The sequence below is a fragment of the Tetrahymena thermophila genome, assembly GCF_000189635.1.
Source record: "Tetrahymena thermophila SB210 genomic scaffold scf_8254776, whole genome shotgun sequence".
NCBI classification, from domain to species: Eukaryota; Ciliophora; class Oligohymenophorea; order Hymenostomatida; family Tetrahymenidae; genus Tetrahymena; species Tetrahymena thermophila.
Window position 1 is genome coordinate 990,460 of NW_002476534.1, and position 26,176 is coordinate 1,016,635.

The following is a 26,176-nucleotide window of genomic DNA, read 5'->3' on the forward strand; positions in this document are numbered from 1 at the left end:
AAAAAGATTAATTTTTTGGTAACCTTTTGATAATTTACAATTTCTTTTCGTTCTTATAATCTAATTTAAAAATAAAAAAATAATAAAAAAGTAAGAAAAATGAAATCCAACAAATATTTCCTTTTCTTTTTAACTATAATCTATTCTATAATTTAAAGAGTACTTTCTCAAGTTTACTATAACTTTCATGATTAAGGTAGCAATCTAAAAGAACTAAGTCCTTTATTAATCAGTGAAAATATATCAAATTAAACCTATTAGATCAAATTAGAATCAGAAGTTTTGATAAATCATGTAGGAGCTACATATCAAGCTAAATTTGAACTTAGTATCTCTTCACTTAGGTAAAACTATATTTGAATTAAAATTTAAGCTAATCTTACGAAATTTAAATATAATTAGGAATATATCTTTAATAATTTAAGACTAATCTGAGAGAATTTTACACTTAACGCTAAGTTAGTCAATAAATAGCATCACTATATAGTAAGTAGTTGACTAACCTTACTTAATTTACACTATATTTTCTTATGGAAAAGAAGAAAATGTTTTGGATTAGTTTAAAATCAAAGGATTAAGGTAAATAATTATTATAAATTTAATATCATCCAAATATCTTTTAAACTTATTTAAATTTATTTTATAAATTCTATTTGATTAAAATAGGCTATTCATAAATATAAATAATTATTAGCTAAAATAAAATATTTCTTATCAAAATATTAACTCTTCCTTTCTAAGACTGCTATAAGCATGTGATGGATAATAATTTTTTCATCCTATTTATTAGCGCTGTGAAAATTGCCACCCTCGTTGCAATGGTTGTACAGAATACAAAAAGTGCAAAGATTGTTAAAAAAAACCTGATTCAAATGAGAGGTATGACTAATTTGCAGATGGGTTTTGCGATTTTTGTCCCTCAGGATAAACTTGGAGACCTAATAATATATGTAATGGTTGCCCAGATACTTGTAATTGTGATGATTAAAAGTCATGCATTTCCTGTTAAAGTAGTGGAAATTATATTAATGTTCAAAATAATACATGTGAACCATGTTAGTTAGACTAAGGATACTATGTTGATGGATAGTTTTGTAAAAAATGCAATCTTATTTGTAAGACATGCAAAGGACCATCTGGCAGTGATTGTTTATAATGTATTGATGGTGCTAAAAAATATTAAGATGGAAGTTGCAAATATAACAATTAAAATCCTAATGATTGTGTTTCTCCTTACAAATAAGATAAATCTTCAAATTGTGTTTTATGTAATTAAGATGGCTAATATGCTAAGGATAAAAATTGTGTTGAATGTTAAGCTGATTTAAATTGTTAAAATTGTTCACCTGAGACATAGTGTACTTAATGCTATACAAATAAACCTGAAAAATACCTACAAGATGCAAAAAAATGCACTGATTGTAAATAAAATGGCTATTTTATCAATTAAGGTTAAAACATTTGCGATAATTGCATTTAGAATTGTGACATATGCAATAACAAATTTGAATGCTAAAAATGCAGTTCTGGTTTTTATGTATTAGAAGATAATAAATATTGTTCTTAGTGCAAATAAGATGGATACTATATAGATAAATCAAATTAATTTTGCAATAAATGTCCACAGGAGAAGAAGTGCCAAAATTGTAATAATGATTTGAAATGTACTGAATGCTAAAGTGGCCTCTATCTTTTTAATTAAGATAACTGTATTTCCTGTGGTGAAGGATATTTTTAAAATGGAAAAAATTGCTTTAAATGCACAGAAAATTGCTAAATCTGTGCAGATTAAAATAAATGCAAAAAGTGCTTATAAAATTTTTATCTGTTTAATGACGGAACTTCATGCATACCTTGTACTAGCTAAGGATAATTTAAATAAAACGATACATGCTAATTATGTGATGCCTCTTGCTCCAAATGTAAAGGAAAAACATAAAACGACTGTTTAGAATGCAAAGATTCAATGTAATTTAATTATAAAGGAAAGTGTGAAGCCTGTTCTAGAGATGGAGTTTTCCAAAGTGGTAGGTAATGTTTTAATTGCACTTAAAATTGTAAATCTTGTATTGGAGTAGAAATAGAGAAATGCATATAATGCATGGATACATTTAGCTTTTAGTAAGATAAAAAATGTGTAATATGCCCAACTAAGTAGAAATATTTTATTGATGAAAATAATTTCTGTATAAAATGTCATGATACATGTTAAACATGTTCTGATGAAAAAGAAATATCTTGCAAGACTTGTATCGACAATTTAAAATTAGATAAATATGACCGCAAATGCAAAATTTGTAATACTAGTAATGGTTTCTTCATAAATAGTTAAAATGAATGCGAGAAATGTCATTCTACTTGCAAATAATGCAATGGATTGTCTGAAACAAATTGTAAAGAATGTACTGAAGGTTTAAGCTTTTTAAATGGCAAGTGTTAAAAGTGCAATACAGAAAATTCATATTATATTGATAAAAACAATAACTGTTTAGAATGCGATAAATCTTGTTAAACATGTTCAAGTAAAGATGTATGCATCAAGTGTAAAGCTGGTTTGAGTTTTCCTTCTGACTAGACATCAAAGTTATGTATTAACTGTGACTTAGGTAGTATGTATGTAAAAGATCCAAACAGCTTAAATATTTGTTAAAACTGCCATATGAATTGCAAAGGATGCAAAGGACCTAACATTTAAGATTGCATTTAGTGTAAAGATTAATTTTATTTCAACCCAAAAGATAATTCTTGTGAAACATGCAATTTAGAAGCAGATAAGAAGTATATAGATGGCAATAAATACTGTTAAAATTGTGATGTTTCGTGTAAAACCTGCACCGGACCTGGAAACGGAAAGTGTAAACTCTGTGCGGAGAGCTTATATTTTAATGATTAGAAGGTATGTATAAAATGCCCAAGTGAGAAATTTTATATAACTGATTATAAATATTGTAAGAAATGCGATGATTCTTGTTTTACCTGTAATGGTAGTTCAGATAATAATTGCTTGAGTTGCGCAAATGATTTGGCTCTCCAAGAAAATAGCACATGTAAATAATGCTAAACATAAAATGGGTTCTTTGTTGATAACCAGAAAAGTATCAAAGTTTGTAAGCGATGTGACTCTTCGTGCAAAATTTGTCATGGCTAGAACAACACTGATTGTGATTCGTGTTTTAATTTAAATTTTTTGATTGACTCTGAAACAAAAATTTGTTAAGCTTGCTAAACTGAAAATAAATATTTCTAAGATGGAGTTTATTGCAAGAAATGTGATGATTCTTGCAAGAAATGCAAAAATTAAGATGCTAAATCATGTATTGAATGCTCAGAATATCCTTTAAAATTGTATTTTAGAGATGGTCTTTGCCAAAAGTGTGAGGAGTCTGAAGGATTTTATATCAAAGATGACAAAATTAGCTGTGAAAAATGTGAATCGAGTTGTAAGACTTGTTATGGAGGATAAAGTAACTAGTGTAAAACTTGCTACGACAATAAATTTTTATTTTCAGATAATACCTGTAAGGAATGTGATATAAACAACAAATTTTTTAAGAATGGAATATTTTGTTTGTCTTGCAATTAAGAATGCTAAACCTGCTTTGGATATGGTTAAGACCAATGTCTAAGCTGCCCAGTTAATAAATTTTTATTAATTGAGAATGGAAAACAAACTTGTGTTGATTGTCTATCTACTTAATCATATTATTAAAATGGAAATAATTGTATGAGATGCGATTCATCTTGCTTAGAGTGTAAAGATTCTAATAAAACTAGTTGCACTAAATGTAGGGATACTGATTACGAATTCGAAGACGGGTCTTGCTAATTAGAGTGCCCCCAAGATGGTTATTTTAAAGAAGGTAAAAAGTGTAAAAAATGTCACTCTAGTTGCAAGCAGTGCAAAGGATAAGGTCAAAATGATTGTTTATTATGTAATGGAGGATAAAAACTATATCCTGAATGGAACTGTAATGACTGTCAAATAAATAATAAATATTTTATTTAAGATAAATTTTGCATATCTTGTCATAATTCGTGTAAAACTTGTAAAGATAGCTCAGAAACTGGCTGTTTAGACTGTGACGTTAATTTATACAAACAAGTTGATTAAACTTGCAAAAAATGTGACTTTAACAATGGTATGTTTGTAGATAAAGCTGATAATATATGTAAAAAATGCGATTTAACTTGCAAAACTTGTTCTGCATTGTCTGAAAATGATTGTTTAACCTGTTAAGGAAACAGAAAATTCTATCACGATAAAAATTCTATTTAGAAAAAGTGCATTTTATGTTAAGTTAATAATAAATAATTTGAAAAGGAAGATATGTGTTTGGATTGCGATGCTACATGTTTAACATGTAGTGGTGCTTCTGAAACAGAATGTATTACTTGTGAAGGATAATATTTAATGCACTAAGATAAAAAGTGTAAAATTTGTGATACATTAAATGGCTTTTATATTGAAGATAAAAACTGCATAGCATGCAGTGATGGCTGTCAAATATGTGATAAAGATGGCTGTAAGAAATGCATAGGTAATTTGAAACTAAAAGAAGGAGTATGCACTGAATGTAAGTTATCTGATGGTTATTTTATTCAAGACTCTAACTGTATAAAATGCCACTCTTCTTGTAAAGAGTGTTCAGGACCATCTTAATTTGATTGTATAACATGCAAAGATAATTAATATCTTAAAAAAGTTGATGAGAAATATTCAAATTCCCAAAAACAATGTTAGGAATGTCCTAATGAAGGCTTTTTTCTGAAAGACAAAGAATGTGTTAAGTGCCATGATACATGCCTTAAGTGTCATTCTTAAGACTCTACTGGCTGTGATGTATGCATAGGCAATTTAAAATTTAGAACAGATAAGACTTGCTAAGAATGCCCTTCTGAAAATTTTTTTGCAGATAAAGACAGATGTTTGGAATGCTTTGCGGATTGTAAAACATGTAATGGTCCTTAATCTAACTAATGTCTATCTTGTAAGGACAGTTTGAATATATATTACAAAGATAATATTTGCAGAGATTGCAACAAAGATAACTTCTGGATATCAAAAGAAGATAATATTTGCTATGATTGTCACTATTCTTGTTAAACCTGTAATGGAAATAATAAAGAAAATTGCACTAAATGTTAACCTCCTTTCATGTGGCTTAGTAATTTATGTGATTCATGTCCAAAGTCTAATCATTATGCAGATCTGACAAATAATAAGTGTATAGCTTGTCATTAATCCTGTGAATTATGTAGTGGTGGCTAAGAAACTGATTGTTTAAAGTGCAAAAATGACTTGAAATTCCATACAGAAAAAATAAATTAAGGTGGAATTATTAAAGAAGTAAAGTATTGCAACAATTGCTAAATAAATAATGGTTATTTTGTTAAAGGAGACTAGTGCTTAAAGTGCGCTAGTAGCTGTTTAACTTGCGATGATGAATAAGAAAATAAATGTAAGTCTTGTCAAGAAGGATTATTTTTATTTGAAGATGGAACATGCAAGAAATGTCCTAATGAAGAGTACTTTTCAGAAAAAAGAAATGAAATTAATATGTGCATTTAATGCTCTCATAATTGTCTAACATGCTCATAATTTGGAGATGACAAATGTCTAACTTGTAAAACAGATCTTTATAAAAATGATTCAGACAAGTGCGAAAAATGTGAAATAGATAAAAAAGTTTTTATTAAAGGAGATAGATGTCTTCACTGTGATAGCACATGTAAAACTTGTAAAGATGAGAGTCCTAAGGATTGTGATAAATGTGAAGATAACCTTAGTAAATTTCCAGATAATACCTGCTAAAAATGCCCACAAAAGGGGTATTTCTTAGAAGGAGAGTTTTGCAAAGTTTGTCATAATACTTGTGAAGAGTGTGAAGGGGGAAATTAAAAAAAATGCAAAATTTGTGCAACTGGATTAACATTTTGGATAGATTAAAACGGAGATTAGATTTGTGTAAAGTGCTAAGACAAAATTACCCACTATGTTGATGGATTATATTGCAAACCTTGCCACTCTAGCTGTATAGAGTGCTCTGGAGGAGACTAATCACAATGCAAGAAATGTGCAGAAGGGAAATATTTCAAAAATAAAAATAATTAAGGTGAAGGTTAATGTCTAGAATGTACAGGATCTAATTTTGTGTAAGGAGATTTATGCTTAGCTTGCCATTAGAACTGTTAAACTTGCAAAGGGTCTTAAGAAACAGATTGCATTTAGTGTGCTGGATTACTTAAATTCAACAAAGATTTATCAAAATGTATAAACTGTAGGACTGATAACGGGTAGTTTTTGAAGAATGATATTTGCTATGATTGTGATAAAAGCTGCAAAATCTGTAACGGAGAAAGTAATACAAACTGTTTATAATGTATAGATGATCTATATTTTTTCTAAGAAGACAATAATACTAAAAATAAATGTAAACAATGTCCCTCAGAATTATACTATATAGATCTTAATAATAGAGATTGTTTAAAATGCGATGATTCATGCTAAACTTGCAAACCTGGATTGCCAAAATAATGCTTAAAATGCAAATAAGGGGGAACTTTTATGGATGATGGTACATGCTAAATTTGCCCAGAGTTTGGCTTTTTTGTAAATGATGGTAAATGTTTGAAATGTGATTCTTCTTGCAAAAAGTGCTAAGACAGTGCTTTGAATTGTACTGAATGCCATTAAAATAATTACTTTGACTTAAATGACAGTAATAAGTGTAAGGAATGTGATACTTAAAATGGCCACTTCATATAGAATACCAAAAATTGTTAGAAGTGTAACGATTCGTGTTAGACTTGCAAAGATGAAACTGAATTTGGTTGTTTAACTTGTAAGAAAGATTTATTCTTTAAAGATTATGTTGATTCATCAGACAGATCAAAAATAAAATAAAGATGTGAAAATTGTGATTAAGATAATGGATGGATTATTAATGGTACTGAAGTTGGATAATAACAATGTAAAAAATGTCATGATACTTGTAAAACATGCTCTGGTATAGATGCTAAATAATGTACTGGATGCAAGAATGGATTTTATTTTAGAGATGGAATATGTTAATAATGTGATGTTAATGATGGCTTTTTTATCAGAGATAAATCTTGTTTAAAATGCTCAGAAAACTGCAAAACTTGTAGTGGTAGTGAAAAAAATGAGTGTCTTATCTGTAGGACAAATAAATACTTTATTGAGAATACATAGGAGTGCTAGTCTTGTAATTAGGACTAAGGATTTTATTTAGATATTAATTCCAGGTGTTTTCAATGCCATAGCTCGTGCAAAACTTGTAATGGTGGTGAAGATAAAAATTGTACTAAATGTGCAGATTAGCTTAGTTTTCTTGATGGATTGTGCAAAATTTGTGATGTAAAAAATAAATATTATATTTAAGAATCAACAAATAATTGTCTAAAATGCCATGATACTTGCTAAACCTGTAAAGGGAGTGGGGTAAATTAGTGCTTGTCATGTAAAGATAATCTTTCATTTGATGTGAATAATAACTGCATTACCTGCCCGTCTGAAGGATATTATGTAGATAGCTTTAGGTGCTTAAAATGTCATGATTCTTGTAAATAATGTAGCTCTTAATTAGCAACAGGTTGCACTAAATGCCAAACTTATCTTTTTTACTTTCCAATTAGTAAACTTTGTGAGGCTTGCAATATTTAAGATGGTTATTTTATGAAGAACATGCCAGTAGAAATTTCAGTCAGTTATGCTTACCGTGTCATTAAGATTGTAAAACTTGTATAAATGAACAACAAAATAATTGCTTAATTTGCAGAGAAGTTTATTCATTTAAAAATGATAAAAACATATGCAAAAATTGCCATATAGACTGTAAAAAATGTAATGGAGAATAGCAAACTGATTGTATAGAATGTAAGTAGCCTTGTTATCACATAAGGTTAGATAATACTTGTGGTGTATGTTTATCTAATTAATATCTAGAAGACAATCATTGTTAAAATTGCTCTGATAACTGCTTAAAGTGTGACGATTATAAAACATGCTAAGAATGTGGAAACAACACTCATATAAAACAAAATGGTAAATGTGGAGAATGTGAACAAAATGAGTATGTTGACAAAGATACCAACAAATGCATGCAATGCAATGAAACTTGCTTAAGTTGCAAAGGTAGCTAAAATAATGAGTGTTTATAATGTTTAGATGGAGCTTTAAGAATTAGGACAGATACTAAGCAATGTGGGAAATGTGATCCTAATTAATACTATGATAATATCTAGTGCTATAATTGTCATAGAGATTGTAAAACATGTTCAGGGCCTGGTAATGATATAGATTAATGCATTTCATGTATAGATGTAGATAAATATGAATGCAATTAAAATGATTTGAACTATTTTGCTTAGAATTACAAACAAAAAGAATAATGTGAAAAGAAATGCTTGAAATGCCATTAGAATTGTAGTTAATGCTTTGGTGAATAGATCAACTAATGCATGAAATGCAATAGAATGATACTTTAGAATGATTTTTCTTGTGAAAGGAAATGCCCAGAAAGTATGTTTTTCGATGAATCTGATCCTAAAGAAGTTAAATGTACAAATTGTGAAAAAAACTGCAAAATTTGTGAAAACTAACATAAATGCTTACTATGTGATGAAGAATACACTTTATTAGAACGACAGTGTTATAGATGCTTGAGTAGCTAATATTTAGGTAATTTTTTTCTTTTTGAAAATTTTTCTTTAAAAAGGTTTTATCACTCAATTATTAAAATTGTAAATAGTATAATATTTCTAAGTCTTTATATGGCTATTGTAAATTTTAATAAATATGATTAATTCAAATAATTTTTAAATTAAAACCCTCACATCATTTATTTTAATTTTTATAAAATATTTTTTTTTCGTATAAAATAGATAAAAATCTTAAAAAATGCATTGAATGCGATAGTGATTGTAAAACTTGCTTTAATCAAGGCAAATAAGCTTGTATAGAGTGTTCAGATCCTGCCAAATTTTTTGATTAACATAATTTTTGCGTAAGTTAGTGTGCTACTGAATACATTAAGAATGACAAAATAAATAGATGCTAAAATTGCATATATATTATAGACTAAAAAAATAAATCTAAGACATGCGTCGTAGATTGCAAAAAAAACTAGTTTTTAGATCCTCAAACTTACATTTGCAACGATTGTTAAAATAATTGCGCAGAATGCCAATCTCTCACAAAATGTACATCATGCATTTAAGATTATCATTTTGTAAGCGAAAAGTAAGAAGCTTGTAGAAAGTGTGAGTAAGATGAATATATTAGCAGCAAAAATATATGTAGGAAATGCGAGTTTTTAAATTGCTTAACTTGCAATGAAAATCATTGCACTAAGTGCTCATACAAGTATTTTCTTAATGAAAATAATACATGCAAGTATGATGATCGCTACAATTTCTATGAATGCACAGACTTAAATAAGCTAGATGATAGCTGTGAAAAAGAGATGCAGTTGATAGACAAAATTGACTTTGGTATGAAATAATCTATAATTGCAACTTATTCTATACAAGTTATTTCTTTTTTAATCCTAAGATCCACTTCAGCTATGTCCTACTCAATGCAAATTTAATAGTAAATAGGTAATAGCTATTTGCTAAAAGATTCTTTGAAAAGCCTAAGTTTAGGACCTACTTTTTATGAGCAAAACTTCTAATAAAATTTAATCAACATGATACCAAATCCCTTTAGGTATATTTCAGCCTATGACTCATATTTCTATCCTAAGTAGAGTATTAACAATTTATAATCTTTCAAATTAGATTAAAGTTTAGAAAGCAAATATTTGGAAAATAAAATCTCAGAAAAAGAATAAACATATTAATAAACAAACCAAGGTATTTACAATAGTAGTTAAAATATAACCAGTAATTCAGTGAAGCTTTTAAATCACTAAATAGAAAATGAATAAATTAATTCTAACGTGCTAAGGAATTTGTTGCAAGAGAAAAGAACGCTTAACGAAAATTCATTAATTTAAAACAATCTAAGAGATATCCGCTCTTAAGAATTGAGTAGTTTATTTATAGAAACCATAATAATGTATAGTTTTATTTTCCTTTTGATAGTACTATTCTATATGATAGTATATTTTTTGAGAAATAAATATGAGTTGATGGGTCAAATCTACACTAGCAGACTTAAGTTCATTATTTAAATGCAACAAATACTATCCAACTTCATTTTTACTAGTATGCTCTATTCTTATTCATTTATGAATTTTTCCTCTATGAGCTTAATAAACTGGTTAGGAATAGCTTTTTAGATTGTTTACATAGTATTTTATTGTACTTTTGGATTTATACTATTTAGAAAAGTAAGAAATTTCAGTAAAAAAGTGTATGATGAAGACTAACTTAAATATTAACTATTTTTTATAGAAGGAATAGCCACTGATTTGCCTTTCAATAAATATTTTTGGTTCATTTTAGAGTTCAGAAAAGTGATTATTTTTTTCTTACAATTTTTGGTTCCTCTGGCTGAAATATCTTCCTTGCTTATTTTGATAATTAACTTTACTTTTTTGATTTTTTATTGGTTAACAAAGCCATTTGAAGTTAAAAGTTAGCTATGGTACTACTTTGTTCTTGAAATTATGAATTGTATGAATAGTTTATTGCTTTGTTCTCTGTTTTTTTCAAACTCTAAAATAATAAGTTGGTGGATTTTAGTAAACATTATGCTCATTAATTTAATAGTGTTAATTTATACTATTTATAGCTTATGCAGAGGCATATATATCAAATACTTCAAAGTGAGATTTATAGTATCAAAAGTTTAAGAAACTGAAGTTTCAATTAAATGGAAGGAAATAAGAAACACTTTCAAGTTAAAAAGATATATCCCTTCCAAAAGAAGTACATTAATTCCTCTATCAGTAAATGAAATACTTAATTAAAGTATTTATTCTAGCCAATTTAATAGTAATTCTTAAAAGTGTTTTGAAGAAAAATCTGATTGTATAAATGAATTATCTATCAAATGGTAAATAAATCCCTTTAAAGTGAGAGAGATAGTTCTTCCAAAAATTAAAAAATGATTTCGTTATTATTTTTAATATAGCTAATTATTTGTATAATTTTCTATTTAATACTTTATAAGTGAAAAGAAAAATTCCTTTTTTTAATTTTAACTTTCCTTAAAAATCATCATTTAATATATGATGTTAAAGATAATGAATTTCCAAATTCTTTATTGAATAATCTGCCTTAATCAATTTTTTTTCATAAGGACAAAAAATTAACCTTTATTAATGCATTATCGTATAGCAATATATTAATTTCTATTCAATCGATCTTCTACAAAATTTACAAAAAATTTACATGTTTATGAAGTTAGAAAGTATTATAATAAAAATTAAAACAATTCATATTATTACAGTTTTTTCAAAATAATTAAGAAAAAATAAAAATTTGACTTAATAAAAAAAATATATTATTTTTTAAAATATTAGAGAATTTATTTAAAAGTTTAATTTGTTAGATAGTAATCAAACAAAAAGGTCAATCAAATATGGAATTAATAAGAAAAATAAATTTCTTGACATATCAATTTAGTTATCTTCTGTATAAATTTACTAAAATTTTTTGTTATATTATAGCTAAACGCCTAATTAAAATCTAGTGGTATGGCAACCTCTAGATGTTAATTAGGCTAGGTTTTTTTTTAAAAAAAATATCTTTTTAAATAATTTTATAATAGAATTTATAAAATGTTAATTAAAAAATTATTGATGTTTTCAATAATGCGTAATACAATTTTTTTTTATATTTTACAAACAAAAAATAAAAATTGCATCCTAAATTTAAGATATATATATATATATATATATATATATCAAATTAATATTATGGTGCATTTTTTTTCAAACACCCTGTATTTATATAAATGATTTAAGGTTAAAAAAAATTTAAGATCTGCATTCTATCCCAACCATAGCTATGTGACTTTAGATAAATAATTATAAACATATCATACATTTATATGAGCAACCATTTATTACAGTTCTATTTATTGCACTAAAAAAATATTTATATTTTATTAATTTATATTATAATATAATGTACAAATAATAAATTTAAATAAAGTATTTTGCTTTAATAAAAATGTTATAATTTCTTCAAATTTATTTTTAATTTGAAGATTTTTATTTTAAATTTAAATTTTATTTTGATTAAATTATAATTTTAGAGTTTAGAAATCAAATATTTGAAAAATAATACTTCAGAAAAAGAATAAACAAATCAAGGTATTAATAGTAGTAGCTAAAATATAACCAGTAATAATTCAGTGGAGCTTTTAAAAAAGAAATATAAAATTAATAGATTAATTCTAATCCACGAAGGAATTTGTTGCAAGAGAAAAGAGTGCTTGACGAAAGTTCTTTAATAAAAATTAATCTAAGAGATATCTACTATTAAGAATCGAGTAGCCTATTTGTAGAAACCGTAATAATGTATCGTTTTATTTTCCTTTTGATAATACTATTCTATGTGATAGTATATTTTTTTAGAAATAAGTATGAGTTGATGGGTCAAATCTATAGTAATAGATTCAAGTTTATTATTCAAATGCAATAAATATTCTTACTTTCATTTTTACAAGTATGCTCTATTCTTATTCTTTCATGAATTTCTCTTCTATGAGCTTAGTAAACCTGTTAGGAATAGCTTTTTAGGCTGTTCACATAATATTTTATTATACTTTTGGATTTATACTATTTAGAAAAGTAAGAAATTTCAGTAAAAAAAGGTATGATGAAGATTAGCTTAAATATTAGCTTTTTTTATAGAAGGAATAGCATCTTATTTGCCTTTCAATAAATATTTTTGGTTTATTTTTGAGTTCAAAAAAGTGATTATTTTACTCTTAAAATTTATTGTTCCTCTGACTGAAATATCTGCCTTGCTCATTTTGATAATTAACATTTCTTTTTTTATTTTTTATTTGTTAACGAAGCAGTTTGAAGTAAAAACTTAGTTATGGTATTATTTTCTTCTTGAAATTCTGAATTGCTTGAATAGTTTGTTGCTTAGTTCACTATTTTTTTTCCAATTCTTACAAATGTGATCAGTTCATTATCTTTCCTTTTTAGTATTCTTTTACAATTTACAATACTCTCCTATAATTAATTATCTATGTAAGATATTTCTTCTCTTCAATATAATTAATTATCTTTTTTAGAGTCTCTATAAAAAATATATTCATTTTTATTCAATTTCCATTTAAAAAATTTTATATTCTTCTTTAAAAAAAAATAAAATGCTTATAAATATATATACAGCTATTCACAATAGTTTTTTTTCTTTTAAATTAGGTATATTTCCTATAGTTTACCATTCACCATTATATATATTATAATGAAGCAATTTATTATTTTAATTATAATTTAATAATTATATAATATTTATGTATTCTTTTTATAAAGAATTTTAAATTTCTACACACTTTAATTGACAAAATGTTCTAAAAAATTATAATTTCAGATTTTAGACTAAATAAGGATTTTTAAAGTTTAACCTATTAAAAAATTAATGGCTGATTTTAAAAGAAAATTAATTAATTATGTGATTAATTAGAGTAGCTATTTAGATCGTAAATATTGGTTGATATAGAATTATTTATGATTACATTTTTTAATGAGAAAAATAGATTATTTTGACAATAAAATTAGGTTTATATTTTCAAGATTATTAGATAAATTTAAAATATTCATGTCTCATTAAACATAATTATTTATTTTTGTGGTAAAAATAAGAATTTTAAATAGCTTTATTTATAATTGTATTTTTAAATTAAGGTAAAAATATATTTTGTATAAATGCGTAGATATCCTTTATATATGATGTAATATAGCATCAAATATCTAACTCAAAACTTTATAGATTATAAAAATGAATATATTTTAAATTTTTAATTCTAATCTAAAGATAATAAAAAATCTAAAAATGAAAATGCGGTTTGAGTATTAATTATTTAATATATAAGAAAACATATTTGATTATATTTTGATATTGAAACATTTTATTATATTTTTTCAAGCAATTTTTGTAATTAAAAGTCAATTAAAGTCTTTTTGTTATTTTTATGTGGATATCAAAAAAAAAGTTGACTATATTTAAATTATTGATGATAAAGCATATTAAAAAAATACAAAACTATTTTCTTTTAATTTATAGAGCTAATCCAACTTCTAATTTACTTTTTAGGAATAAATTTAATGTAATCTAATTTTTATAGATTTCGAAATGTTAATAAAAAAATGTGTAAGTAATTGAACTATAATTTTTATTTTTTTTACTTTTTAAATTTTATTCAAATAACTTCTTCTAAAAAGCATTAATTAGTATTCGGTTAAGTGAGGATAGGTAAATGACTAAAAATATAACAAAGAAGATAATTAGCTTATGGCTAGAAGATAATAAAAAGTTGAATGATAATAAAGTATTTATTAAAAAATTAACTAAAATACATCATACTTTTATTCATTTACTTATTTACATTCTCTTCTCTATTACTTTGTAAAGGATATAAAACAAATTGCAATCATGTGTAGAAAAAATAAATTAATTAAGGATATTACGTCATAAATAATTTTAATACAATCTAATATGTATTCTATCAAATTTTTATTGTTGACTGAAATTTAAGATATCTAATGTAATGTTACAAGATTAATATATTTCTAAACTTGAATTATTATTAATTGATTTTTATCCATCAGAATATTAATTTTTTGGTAACCTTTAGATAATATACAATTTCATTTCATGCCTATAATCCAATTAAAGATAAAAGAATTACAAAAAAGTAAGAATAATGAAAACTAACAAATAATTCCTTTTCTTTTTAAATATTATCTATTATATAGTTTAAAGAGTACTTGCTCAAGTTTACTATAACTTTCATGATTAAGGTAGCAATCTAAAAGAACTAAGTCCTTTACTAATCAGTGAAAATATATCAAATTAAACCTATTCAATAAAAGTAGAGTCAAACGATTTGATAAGTTATGTAGGAGCTAAATACCAAGCTAAATTTGAACTTATTATCTCTTCACCTAGGTAAAACTACATTTGAATTAAAATTTAAGTAAATTTAACGAAAATTAAATATAATTAGGAATATATCTTTTATAATATAAGACTAATCTTAAAGAATTTTACTGTTAACTCTAAGTTAATCAATATAAAGCTTCACTATAGAGTAAATACTTGACTAGCCTTACTTAATTTACACTATATTTTCTTATATAAATGAAGAAAATGTTTTGAACTAGATTAAAATCAATGGATTAAAGTAAATTTTTTTATAATAGATTATCATCAAATATATTTTAAAATTATTTCAATTTTTTATAAATTATATTTTAATTAAAATAGGCTGTTCATAAATATAAATAATTCTTAGCTAAAATAAAATATTTCTTATTAAAATTTTAATTCTTCATTTCTAAGAATACTATAAACATGTGATTCATCATAATTTTTTCATCCTATTTATTAGCGCTGTGAAAGTTGCCACCCTAATTGCAAAGGCTGTACAGAATATTAAAAGTGTAAAGATTGTTAAAAATAACCTGGCAAACTTTAGAGGTACGATTAACTTGCAGATGGGTTTTGTAGTATTTGTCCATCAGGATAAACTTGGAGACCTAATAATATATGTAACGGCTGTTCAGATACTTGTTACTGTGATAGTAGTAATAAATAATGCATTTTATGTAAAGATAGTAAAAATTATCTTAATATCTAAAGAAACACATGCGAGCCATGTTAGTTAGATTAAGGATATTATATTGATGGATAATTTTGCAAACGATGTAATCTTATTTGTAAGACATGCTAAGGACCATCTGATAGTGATTGTTTATAATGTATTGATGGCGCTAAAAAATACGAAGATGGAAGTTGTAAATATAACAATTAAAATTCTAACGATTGCATTTTTCCTTACAAATAAGATAAATCTTCAAATTGCGTATGTAATTAAGATGGCTATTATCTTAAGGATAAAAACTGTGTTGAATGCTAAGCTGATTTAAAATGTTAAAAGTGTTCACCTGAGACATAATGTACTTAATGCTATGCTAACAAACCTGAAAAATACCTACAAGATGGAAAAAAATGCACTAATTGTATATAAAATGGATACTTTATCAATTAAAGTTAAAACATTTGTGATAATTGCATTTCGAACTGTGATACATGCAATAACAAATCTGAATGCTAAAAATGTAGTTCTGGCTTTTATATCTTAGAAGATAATAAATCTTGCTCTTAGTGCTTATAAGATGGATACTTTATAGATAAATCAAATTAATTTTGTAATAAATGCCCACAGGAGAAGAAGTGTCAAAAATGTAATAATGATTTGAAATGTACTGAATGCTAAAGTGGCTTCTACCTTTTTAATTCAGATAATTGTATTTCCTGTGGCGAAGGTTATTTTTAAAATGGAAAAAATTGCTTTAAATGCACTGAAAATTGTTAAATCTGTGCAGATCAAAATAAATGTAAAAAGTGCTCATAAAATTTTTATTTGTTTAATGGCGGAGCTTCATGCATACCTTGTAATAGTTAAGGATAATTTTAATAAAGCGATACATGCTAATTATGTGATGCCTCTTGCTCCAAATGTTAAGGAATGACATAAAATGATTGTTTAGAATGCAAAGACTCAACGTAATTTAGTTATAAGGGAAAATGTGAAGCCTGCTCAAGAGATGGAGTTTTCAAAAGTGGTAGATAATGTTTTGATTGTGCTTAAAATTGTAAATCTTGTACTGGAGTAGAAATAGAGAAATGCACATAATGCATAGATACATTTAGCTTTTAGTATGATAAAAAATGTTTAATATGCCCAACTTAGTAGAAATATTTTATTGATGGGAATAACTACTGTTTAAAATGCCATGATACATGTTAAACATGTTCTGATGAAAAGGAAATATCATGCAGTACTTGTATAGACAATTTAATAATAGATAAATATGACCGCAAATGCAAAATTTGTAATACTAGTAATGGTTTCTTTGTAAATAGTTTGAATGAATGCGAGAAATGTCATTCTACTTGCAAGTAATGTGATGGACTTTCGGACACAAATTGCAAAGAATGCATTTAAGGTTTAAGCTTTTTAAACGGTAAATGTTAAAACTGTAATACAGAAAATTCATATTATACTGATAACAATAATAATTGTTTAGAATGCGATAAATCTTGTCAAACATGTTCAAGTAAAGATGTATGCATCAAGTGTAAAGCTGGTTTGAGTTTTCCTTCTGACTAAACATCAAAGTTATGTATTAACTGTGACTTAGATAATATGTATGTAAAAGATCCAAATGGCTTAAATATTTGTTAAAACTGCCATATGAATTGCAAAGGATGCAAAGGACCAAACATTTAAGATTGCATTTAGTGTAAAGAATAATTTTTTATCAACCCAAAAGATAATTCTTGCGAAACATGTAATTTGGAAGCAGATAAGAAGTACATAGATGACAATAATTATTGCTAAAATTGTGATGTCTAGTGTAAAACCTGCACCGGACCTGGAAACGGATAATGTAAACTCTGTGCAGAGGGTTTATATTTTAATGACTAGATGGTATGTATAAAATGTCCAAGTGAAAAATTTTATATAACTGATTATAAATATTGTAAGAAATGTCATGATTCTTGTCTTACCTGTAATGGTAGTTCAGATAATAATTGCTTGAGTTGTGCAAATGATTTGGCTCTCCATGAAAATAGCACATGTAAATAATGTTAAACAGAAAATGGGTTCTTTATTGCTTATGAGAACGATATCAAAGTTTGTAAGAGATGTGACTCATCGTGCAAAACTTGCCATGGATAGAATAACACTGATTGTGATTCCTGTTTAAATTTAAATTTTTTGATTGATTCTGATACAAAAATTTGTTAAGCTTGCTAAACTGAAAATAAATATTTCTAAGATGGAGTTTATTGCAAGAAATGTGATGATTCTTGCAAGAAATGCAAAAATTAAGATGCTAAATCATGTACTGAATGTGCAGAAAATCCTATAAAATTGTATTTTAGAGATGGTCTTTGCCAAAAGTGCGAGGAGTCTGAAGGATTTTACATTAAAGATGACAAAATTAGCTGTGAAAAATGTGAATCAAGTTGCAAGACTTGTTATGGAGGATAAAGTAACTAATGTAAAACTTGTTAAGAAAATAAATATTTATTTTCAGATAATACCTGTAAGGAATGTGATATAAACAACAAATTTTTCAAGAGTGGAATATTTTGTTTACCTTGTAATTAAGAATGCTAAACCTGCTTTGGATAAGGTTAAGACTAATGTCTGAGCTGTCCAGTTAACAAATTTTTATTAACTGAGAATGGAAAACAAACTTGTGTTGATTGTCTATCTACTTAATCATTTTATCAAAATGGAAATAATTGTATGAGATGTGATTCTTCTTGCTTAGAGTGTAAAGATTCTAATAAAACTAGTTGTACTAAATGCTGGGATACTGATTATGAATTTGAAGACGGGTCTTGCTAATTAGAGTGCCCCCAAGATGGTTATTTTAAAGAAGGTAAAAAGTGTAAAAAATGTCACTCTAGTTGCAAGCAGTGCAAATAATAAGGTCAAAATGATTGTTTATTATGTAATGGTGAATAAAAACTATATCCTGAAGGGAACTGTAATGACTGTCAAATAAATAATAAATATTTTATTTAAGATAAATTGTGCTTACCTTGTCATAATTCGTGTAAAACTTGTAAAGATAGCTCAGAAATTGGTTGCTTAGATTGCGATGCGAATTTATACAAGCAAGTTGATTTAACTTGTAAAAAATGTGATTTAAACAGTGGCATGTTTGTAGATAAAGCTGATAATATATGTAAAAAATGCGATTTAACTTGCTAAACTTGCTCTACATCATCTGAAAATGATTGTTTAACCTGCTCAGGAAACAGAAAATTCTATCACAATAAAGATTCTACTTAGAAAAAGTGCATTTTATGCTAAGTTAATAATAAATAATTTGAAAAAGAAGATATGTGTTTGGATTGCGATGCTACGTGCTTAACATGTAGTGGTGCTTCTGAAACAGAATGCATTACTTGTGATGGATAATATCTGATGCACTAAGATAAAAAATGTAAAATTTGTGATACGTCAAATGGCTTTTATATTTAAGATAAAAACTGCATAGCATGCAGTGATGGCGGCTGTCAAACATGTGATAAAGATGGCTGTAAGAAATGCATAGGTAATTTGAAACTCAAAGAAGGAGTATGCACTGAATGTAAGCTATCTGATGGTTATTTTATTTAAGACTCTAACTGTATAAAATGCCACTCTTCTTGTAGGGAGTGTTCTGGACCATCTTAATTTGATTGTATAACCTGCAAAGATAATTAATATCTTAAAAAAATAGATGAAAAAGATTCTATTTCCCAAAAACAATGCTAGGAATGTCCTAATGAAGGCTATTTCGTGAAAGATATGGAATGTGTTAAGTGCCATGATACATGTCTTAAGTGTCACTCTTAAGACTCCACTGGCTGTGATGTGTGCATAGGCAATTTAAAATTTAGAACAGATAAAATTTGCTAAGAATGCCCTTCTGAAAATTTTTATATTGATAAAGACAGATGTTTGGAATGCTTTGCAGATTGTAAAACATGTAAAGGTCCTTAATCTAACTAGTGTTTATCTTGTAAGGACGGTTTAAATATATATTATAAAGATAATATTTGCAGAGATTGCAACAAAGATAATTTCTGGATATCAAAAGAGGATAATATTTGCTATGATTGTCACTATTCTTGCTAAACCTGTAATGGAAATAATAAAGAAAATTGTACTAAATGTTAAACTCCTTTCATGTGGCTTGGTAATTTATGTGATTCATGCCCAAAGTCTAATTATTATGCAGATCTAACAAATAATAAGTGTATTGCTTGTCATTAATCTTGTGAATTGTGTAGTAGTGACTAAGAAACTGATTGTTTAAAGTGCAAAAATGATGCTAAATTCCATACAGAAAAAATCAATTAAGGTGGAATTATTTAAGAAGTAAAGTATTGCAAGAATTGCTAAATAAATAACGGTTATTTTGTTAAAGGAGACTAGTGCTTAAAGTGCCATAGTAGCTGTTTAACTTGCGATGATGAATAAGAAAATAAATGTAAGTCTTGTTAAGATGGATTATTTTTATTTGAAGATGGAACCTGTAAGAAATGTCCTAATGAGGAGTACTATTCAGAAAAAATAAATCAAATTAATATGTGCAAGTAATGCTCTCCTAATTGTCTAACATGCTCATAATTTGGAGATGACAAATGCCTAATATGTAAAAAAGATCTTTATAAAAATGATTCAGACAAATGTGAAAAATGTGAAACAGATAAAAAAGTTTTTATTAAAGGAGATAGATGCCTTCAATGTGATAGCACGTGTAAAACATGTAAAGATGAGAGTCCTAAGGGTTGTGATAAATGTGAAGATAATCTTAGTAAGCTGCCAGATAAGACCTGCTAAAAATGCCCACAAAAGGGGTATTTCTTAGAAGGAGAGTTTTGCAAAGTATGTCATAACACTTGTGAAGAGTGTGAAGGCGAAAATTAAAAATAATGCAAAATTTGTGCAACTGGATTAACATTTTGGAAAGATTAAAACGGAGATTAGATTTGTGTAAAGTGCTAAGAAAAGATTGCGCATTACGTTGATGGATCATATTGCAAACCTTGTCATTCAAGCTGTTTAGAGTGTTCTGGAGGAGATTAATCACAATGCAAAAAATGTGTAGAAGGGAAATATTTCAAAGATAAAAATAATTAAAGTGAAGGCTAATGTCTAGAATGTACAGGATCTTATTTTGCATAAGGAGATTTATGCTTAGCTTGCCATTAGAACTGTTAAACTTGCAAAGGGTCTTAAGAAACAGATTGCATTTAGTGTGCTGGATTACTTAAATTCAACAAAGATAAGTCAAAATGTATAAACTGTAGGACAGATAATGGATAGTTTTTGAATAATGACATTTGCTATGATTGTGATAAAAGCTGCAAAATCTGTAACGGAGAAAGTAATACAAACTGTTTATAATGTATAGATGATCTTTATTTTTTCCAAGAAGACGATAATACTAAAAATAAATGTATGCAATGCCCCTCAGAATTATACTATATAGATCTTAATAAAAAAGATTGTTTAAAATGCGATGGTTCATGCTAAACTTGTAAACCTGGATTGCCTAAACAATGCTTAAAATGCAAATAAGGAGGAACTTTTATGGACGATGGTACATGCTAAATTTGCCCAGAGTTTGGCTTTTTTGTAAATGTTGGTAAATGTTTAAAATGTGATCCATCTTGCAAAAAGTGCTAAGGGGATAGTGCTTTGAATTGTACTGAATGCCATGAAAATAATTACTTTGACTTAAATGACAGTAATAAATGTAAGGAATGTGATACTTAAAATGGTCACTTTATATAAAATAATAAAGATTGTTAGAAGTGTAACTATTCCTGTTAGACTTGTAAAGATGATACTGAATTCGGTTGTTTGACCTGCAAGAATAATTTATATTTTAAAGATTATGTTGACCCATCTGATACTTCAATAGTAAAATAAAAGTGTGAGATTTGTGATTAAGATAATGGATGGGTTATTAATGGAGCAGATGTTGGAAAACAAAAATGTTAAAAATGTCATGAGTCATGCAAAAAATGTTCTGGCATAGATGCTAAATAGTGTACTGAATGCAAGAATGGACTTTATTTTAGAGATGGAATATGTTAATAATGTGATGTTAGTGATGGTTTTTTTATCAAAGATAAATTTTGTTTAAAATGTTCAGAAAACTGCAAAACTTGTAGTAGCACTGAAAAAAATGAGTGTCTTACCTGTAGAACAAATAAATTCTTTATTGAGAATACATAGGAGTGCTAGCCTTGTAATTAGGACTAAGGATTTTATTTAGATACTAATTCCAGGTGTTTTAAATGCCATAGTTCATGTAAAACATGCAATGGTGGTGAAGATATAAATTGTACTAAATGTGCAGATTAACTAAGTTTTCTTGATGGATTATGCAAAATTTGTGATATATAAAACAAATACTATATTGAGTAATTAACAAATAAATGCCTAAAATGCCATGATACTTGCTAAACCTGTAAAGGTAGTGGAGTAAATTAATGCTTATCTTGTAGAGATAAGCTAACATTTGATGAGGATAACAATTGCATTACATGCCCGTCAGAAGGATATTACGTAGATAACCTTAAATGTATTAAATGTCATGATTCTTGTAAATAGTGTAGCTCTTAATTAGCAACAGGTTGCACTGAATGCCAAACTTATCTTTTTTACTATCCAACTAGTAAACTTTGTAAGTCTTGTGATATTTAAGACGGTTATTTTATGAAGAAAGAACCAACAGGAAATTTCAGTCAATTATGCTTATCGTGTCATTAAGATTGTAAAACTTGTATTGATGAACAACAAAACAATTGCCTAATTTGCAGGGAAGTTTATTCGTTTAAAAATGATAAAAACATATGCAAGAATTGTCATAAAGACTGCTAAAAATGTAATGGAGAATAATAAACAGATTGTATAGAATGTAAGTAACCTGGTTATCATATAAGGTTAGATAAGACTTGTGGTTTATGTTTATCTAATTAATATCTAGAAGAAAATCATTGTTAAAATTGCTCAGATAACTGCTTAAAGTGTGTTGATAATAAAACATGTTAAGAATGTGGAAACAATGCTCATATAAAATAAAATGGTAAATGTGGAGAATGTGAGAAAAATGAATATGCTGACAAAGCTACCAACAAATGTATGCCATGTCATGAAACTTGCTTAAGTTGCAAAGGCAGTTAAAATAATGAGTGTTTGTAATGTTAAGATGGAGCTTTAAGAATAAGGACAGATACTAAGCAATGTGGTAAATGCGATCCTAATTAATATTATGATAATATATAGTGCTATGATTGTCATAGAGATTGTAAAACATGCTCAGGGCCTGGTAATGATTTTGATTAATGCACGTCATGTGTAGATGCTACTAAATACGAATGCAATTAAAATGATTTGAACTATTTTGCTAAGAATTATTAATAAAAAAAATAATGTGAAAAGAAATGCTTGAAATGCCATTAGAATTGTAGTTAGTGCTTTGGAGAATAGAGCAACTAATGCATGAAGTGTAATAAGATGATACTTTAGAATGATTTTTCTTGTTAAAGAAAATGTCCAGAAAGAATGTTTTTCGATGAATCTGATCCTAAAGAAGTTAAATGTACAAATTGTGAAAAAAACTGCAAAGTTTGTGAAAATCAAAATAAATGTATAGCATGTGATGAAGAATATACTTTATTCGAAGGGTAGTGTTATAAATGCTTGAGTCACTAATATTTAGGTAATTTTTTACTTTTTGCAAATTTTTCTTTTTAAAAATTTCATCTTTTGATTATTAAAATCATAAATAGTATTAAATTTCTAAGTCTATTTTCTCTATTGTAATTTTAATTAAATAAATAAATAAACTTAATACAAATTACTTTAATTTAAAACCCTCACCTATTTTGATTAAATTATAAATTTATATTTTTTTTAAAAACAGATAAAAAACTTAAAAAATGCATTGAATGTGATAGCGATTGTAAAACTTGCTTTAATCAAGGCAGATAAGCTTGTATCGAGTGTTCAGATCCTGCCAAATTTTTTGATTAAGATAATTTTTGTGTAAGTTAATGTGTTTCTGGATACATTAAGAATGACAAAACAAATAGATGCTAAAAGTGCAAATATATTATAAACTAAATAAGTAAATCTAAAACATGTGTGGTAGATTGCAACAAAAATTAGTTTTTAGATCCTCAAACTTACATTTGCAACGATTGCTAAAATAATTGCTCAGAATGCCAATCTCTCACAAAATGTACATCATGCATAAAAGATTATCATTTTGTAAGCGAAAAGTAAGAAGCTTGTAGAAAATGTGAGTAAGATGAGTATATTAGCAGCAAAAATGTATGTAAGAAGTGCGAGTTTTTAAATTGCTTAACTTGCAATGAAAATCATTGCACTAAGTGCTCTTACAAGTATTTTCTTAATGAAAACAATACATGTAAGTATGATGATCGCTACAACTTCTATGAATGCACTGACTTAAATAAACTAGATGATAGCTGTGAAAAAGAGATGTAATTGATAGACAAAATTGATTTTGGAATGAAATAATCTATAATAGCAACTTATTCTATTCAAGCTATTTCTTTTTTTATCCTAAGATCCACTTCAGTTATGTCTTACTCAATACAAATTCAATAATAAATAGGTAATAGTTATTTGCTAAAAGACTCTTTAAAAAGCCTAAGTTTAGGGCCTACTTTTTATTAGTAAAATTTCTAATAAAATTTAATCAACATGATACCAAATCCCTTTAGGTATATTTCAGCCTATGACTTATATTTTTATCCTAAGTAGAGTATTAATAGTTTATAATCTTTCAAATTAGATTAAAATTTAGAAAGCAAATATCTATAAAGTAACACATCATTAAAAGAATAAGCGTATTAATAAACTAATCAAGGTATTTATAACAGTAGTTAAAATATAACGAGCAATTCAGTGAAGCTTTTAAAAAATGAAATATAAAATTAATAGATTAATTCTAATCCGCTAAGGAATTTGTTGTAAGAGAAAAGAGAGCTTGAAGAAAATTCATTAATTTAAAATAATCTAAGAGATATCCGCTCTTAAGAATTGAGTAGCATATTTGTAGAAACCATAATAATGTATAGTTTTATTTTCCTATTGATAGTACTATTCTATGTAATAGTATATTTTTTTAGAAATAAGTATGAGTTGATGAGTCAAATCTATAGTAATAGATTCAAATTTATTATTCAAATGCAACAAATATTCTCCAACTTCATTTTTACAAGCGTGCTCTATTCTTATTCTTTCATTAATTTTTCTTCTATGAGCTTAATAAACTGGTTAGGAATAGCTTTTTAGGCTGTCTACATAATATTTTATTGTACTTTTGGATTTATACTATTTAGAAAAGTAAGAAATTTCAGTAAAAAAGTGTATGATGAAGACTAACTTAAATATTAGCTATTTTTTATAGAAGGAATAGCCACTGATTTGCCTTTCAATAAATATTTTTGGTTTATTTTTGAGTTCAGAAAAGTGATTATTTTACTCTTATAATTTTGTGTTCCTCTAACTGAAATATCTACCTTGCTCATTTTGATAATTAACTTTTCTTTTTTGATTTTTTATTGGTTAACAAAGCCATTTGAAGTTAAAAGTTAGTTATAGTATTACTTTGTTCTTGAAATTCTGAATTGTACGAATAGTTTATTGCTTTGTTCTCTGTTTTTTACCAACTCTAAGATAATAAGTTGGGGGATTTTAGTAAATCTTATGCTCATTAACTTAATAGTTTTAATTTATACGATTTATAGCTTATGCAGAGTTATATATATCAAATACTTCAAAGTGAGATTTATAGTATCAAGAACTTAAGAAACTGATGTTTCAATTAAATGGAAGCAAATAAGAAACAATTTTAAGTTAAAAAGATATATCGTTTCCAAAAAAAATGCACCAATCCCTCTATCAGTGAAGGAAATACTTAATTAAAGTGCTGACATTAGTTAATTTAGTAGCATTTCTTCAAAGAATTTTGAAGAAAAATCTGATTGCATAAATGAATTATCTATTAAATGGTAAATAAATCCTCTTAAAGTGAGAGAGATAGCTCTACCAAAAATTCAAAAATGATTTCATTATTATTTTTAAAATACCTAAATATATTTATGTGCAACTTATTAATTACCTTTTTAATCTTTTTTAAGTGAAAAGTAAAAATAGTTCATTTATTTTTAATTTTAACTTTCCTTTTAAATAATTTTTTAATTTAGATGTTCATTTTATTTTAGCCTATGAATTTCCAAATTTTTTATTATTTAATCTACCTTATTTAATTTTTTTTAATAAATTCATAGAAATTGACCTTAATTAATGTATTTTCTTTATTAAAAGAATTCTTTTGAAAAAGTTTTAGGATATCAATGAATTCGTATTAATTAAAAAGAAACCACATTAATTATTTGGAGA

The 26,176-nt window shown here is 26.3% G+C and overlaps 3 protein-coding genes across 3 annotated transcripts; 2 read left to right on the forward strand and 1 right to left on the reverse strand. All coding sequences in view use genetic code 6, as the record gives it.

The window, feature by feature from the left end:
• Window positions 1–99: 99 nt before the first annotated feature.
• TTHERM_00155240 (zinc finger lsd1 subclass family protein) lies at window positions 100–10,797 on the forward strand (the record flags this gene model as incomplete). Its single annotated transcript, XM_001009652.2, has 8 exons — window positions 100–344; window positions 460–579; window positions 742–6,359; window positions 6,387–6,431; window positions 6,465–7,922; window positions 7,967–8,701; window positions 8,905–10,053; window positions 10,760–10,797. The coding sequence occupies 8 exons, from the start codon at window positions 100–102 to the stop codon at window positions 10,795–10,797; spliced, it is 9,408 nt and encodes a 3,135-aa protein (XP_001009652.2).
• Window positions 10,798–11,903: 1,106 nt separating this feature from the next.
• On the reverse strand, window positions 11,904–12,667 carry TTHERM_000155250 (transmembrane protein, putative; the record flags this gene model as incomplete). Its single annotated transcript, XM_012796063.1, has 3 exons — window positions 11,904–12,057; window positions 12,262–12,527; window positions 12,629–12,667. 3 exons carry the CDS (start codon window positions 12,665–12,667, stop codon window positions 11,904–11,906), a joined length of 459 nt encoding a protein of 152 aa, XP_012651517.1.
• A 2,141-nt stretch (window positions 12,668–14,808) lies between these two features.
• Window positions 14,809–25,840, forward strand: TTHERM_000155261 (zinc finger lsd1 subclass family protein; the record flags this gene model as incomplete). Its single annotated transcript, XM_012796064.1, has 5 exons — window positions 14,809–14,848; window positions 14,910–15,102; window positions 15,161–15,337; window positions 15,421–23,462; window positions 23,667–25,840. The coding sequence occupies 5 exons, from the start codon at window positions 14,809–14,811 to the stop codon at window positions 25,838–25,840; spliced, it is 10,626 nt and encodes a 3,541-aa protein (XP_012651518.1).
• Window positions 25,841–26,176: the final 336 nt, after the last annotated feature.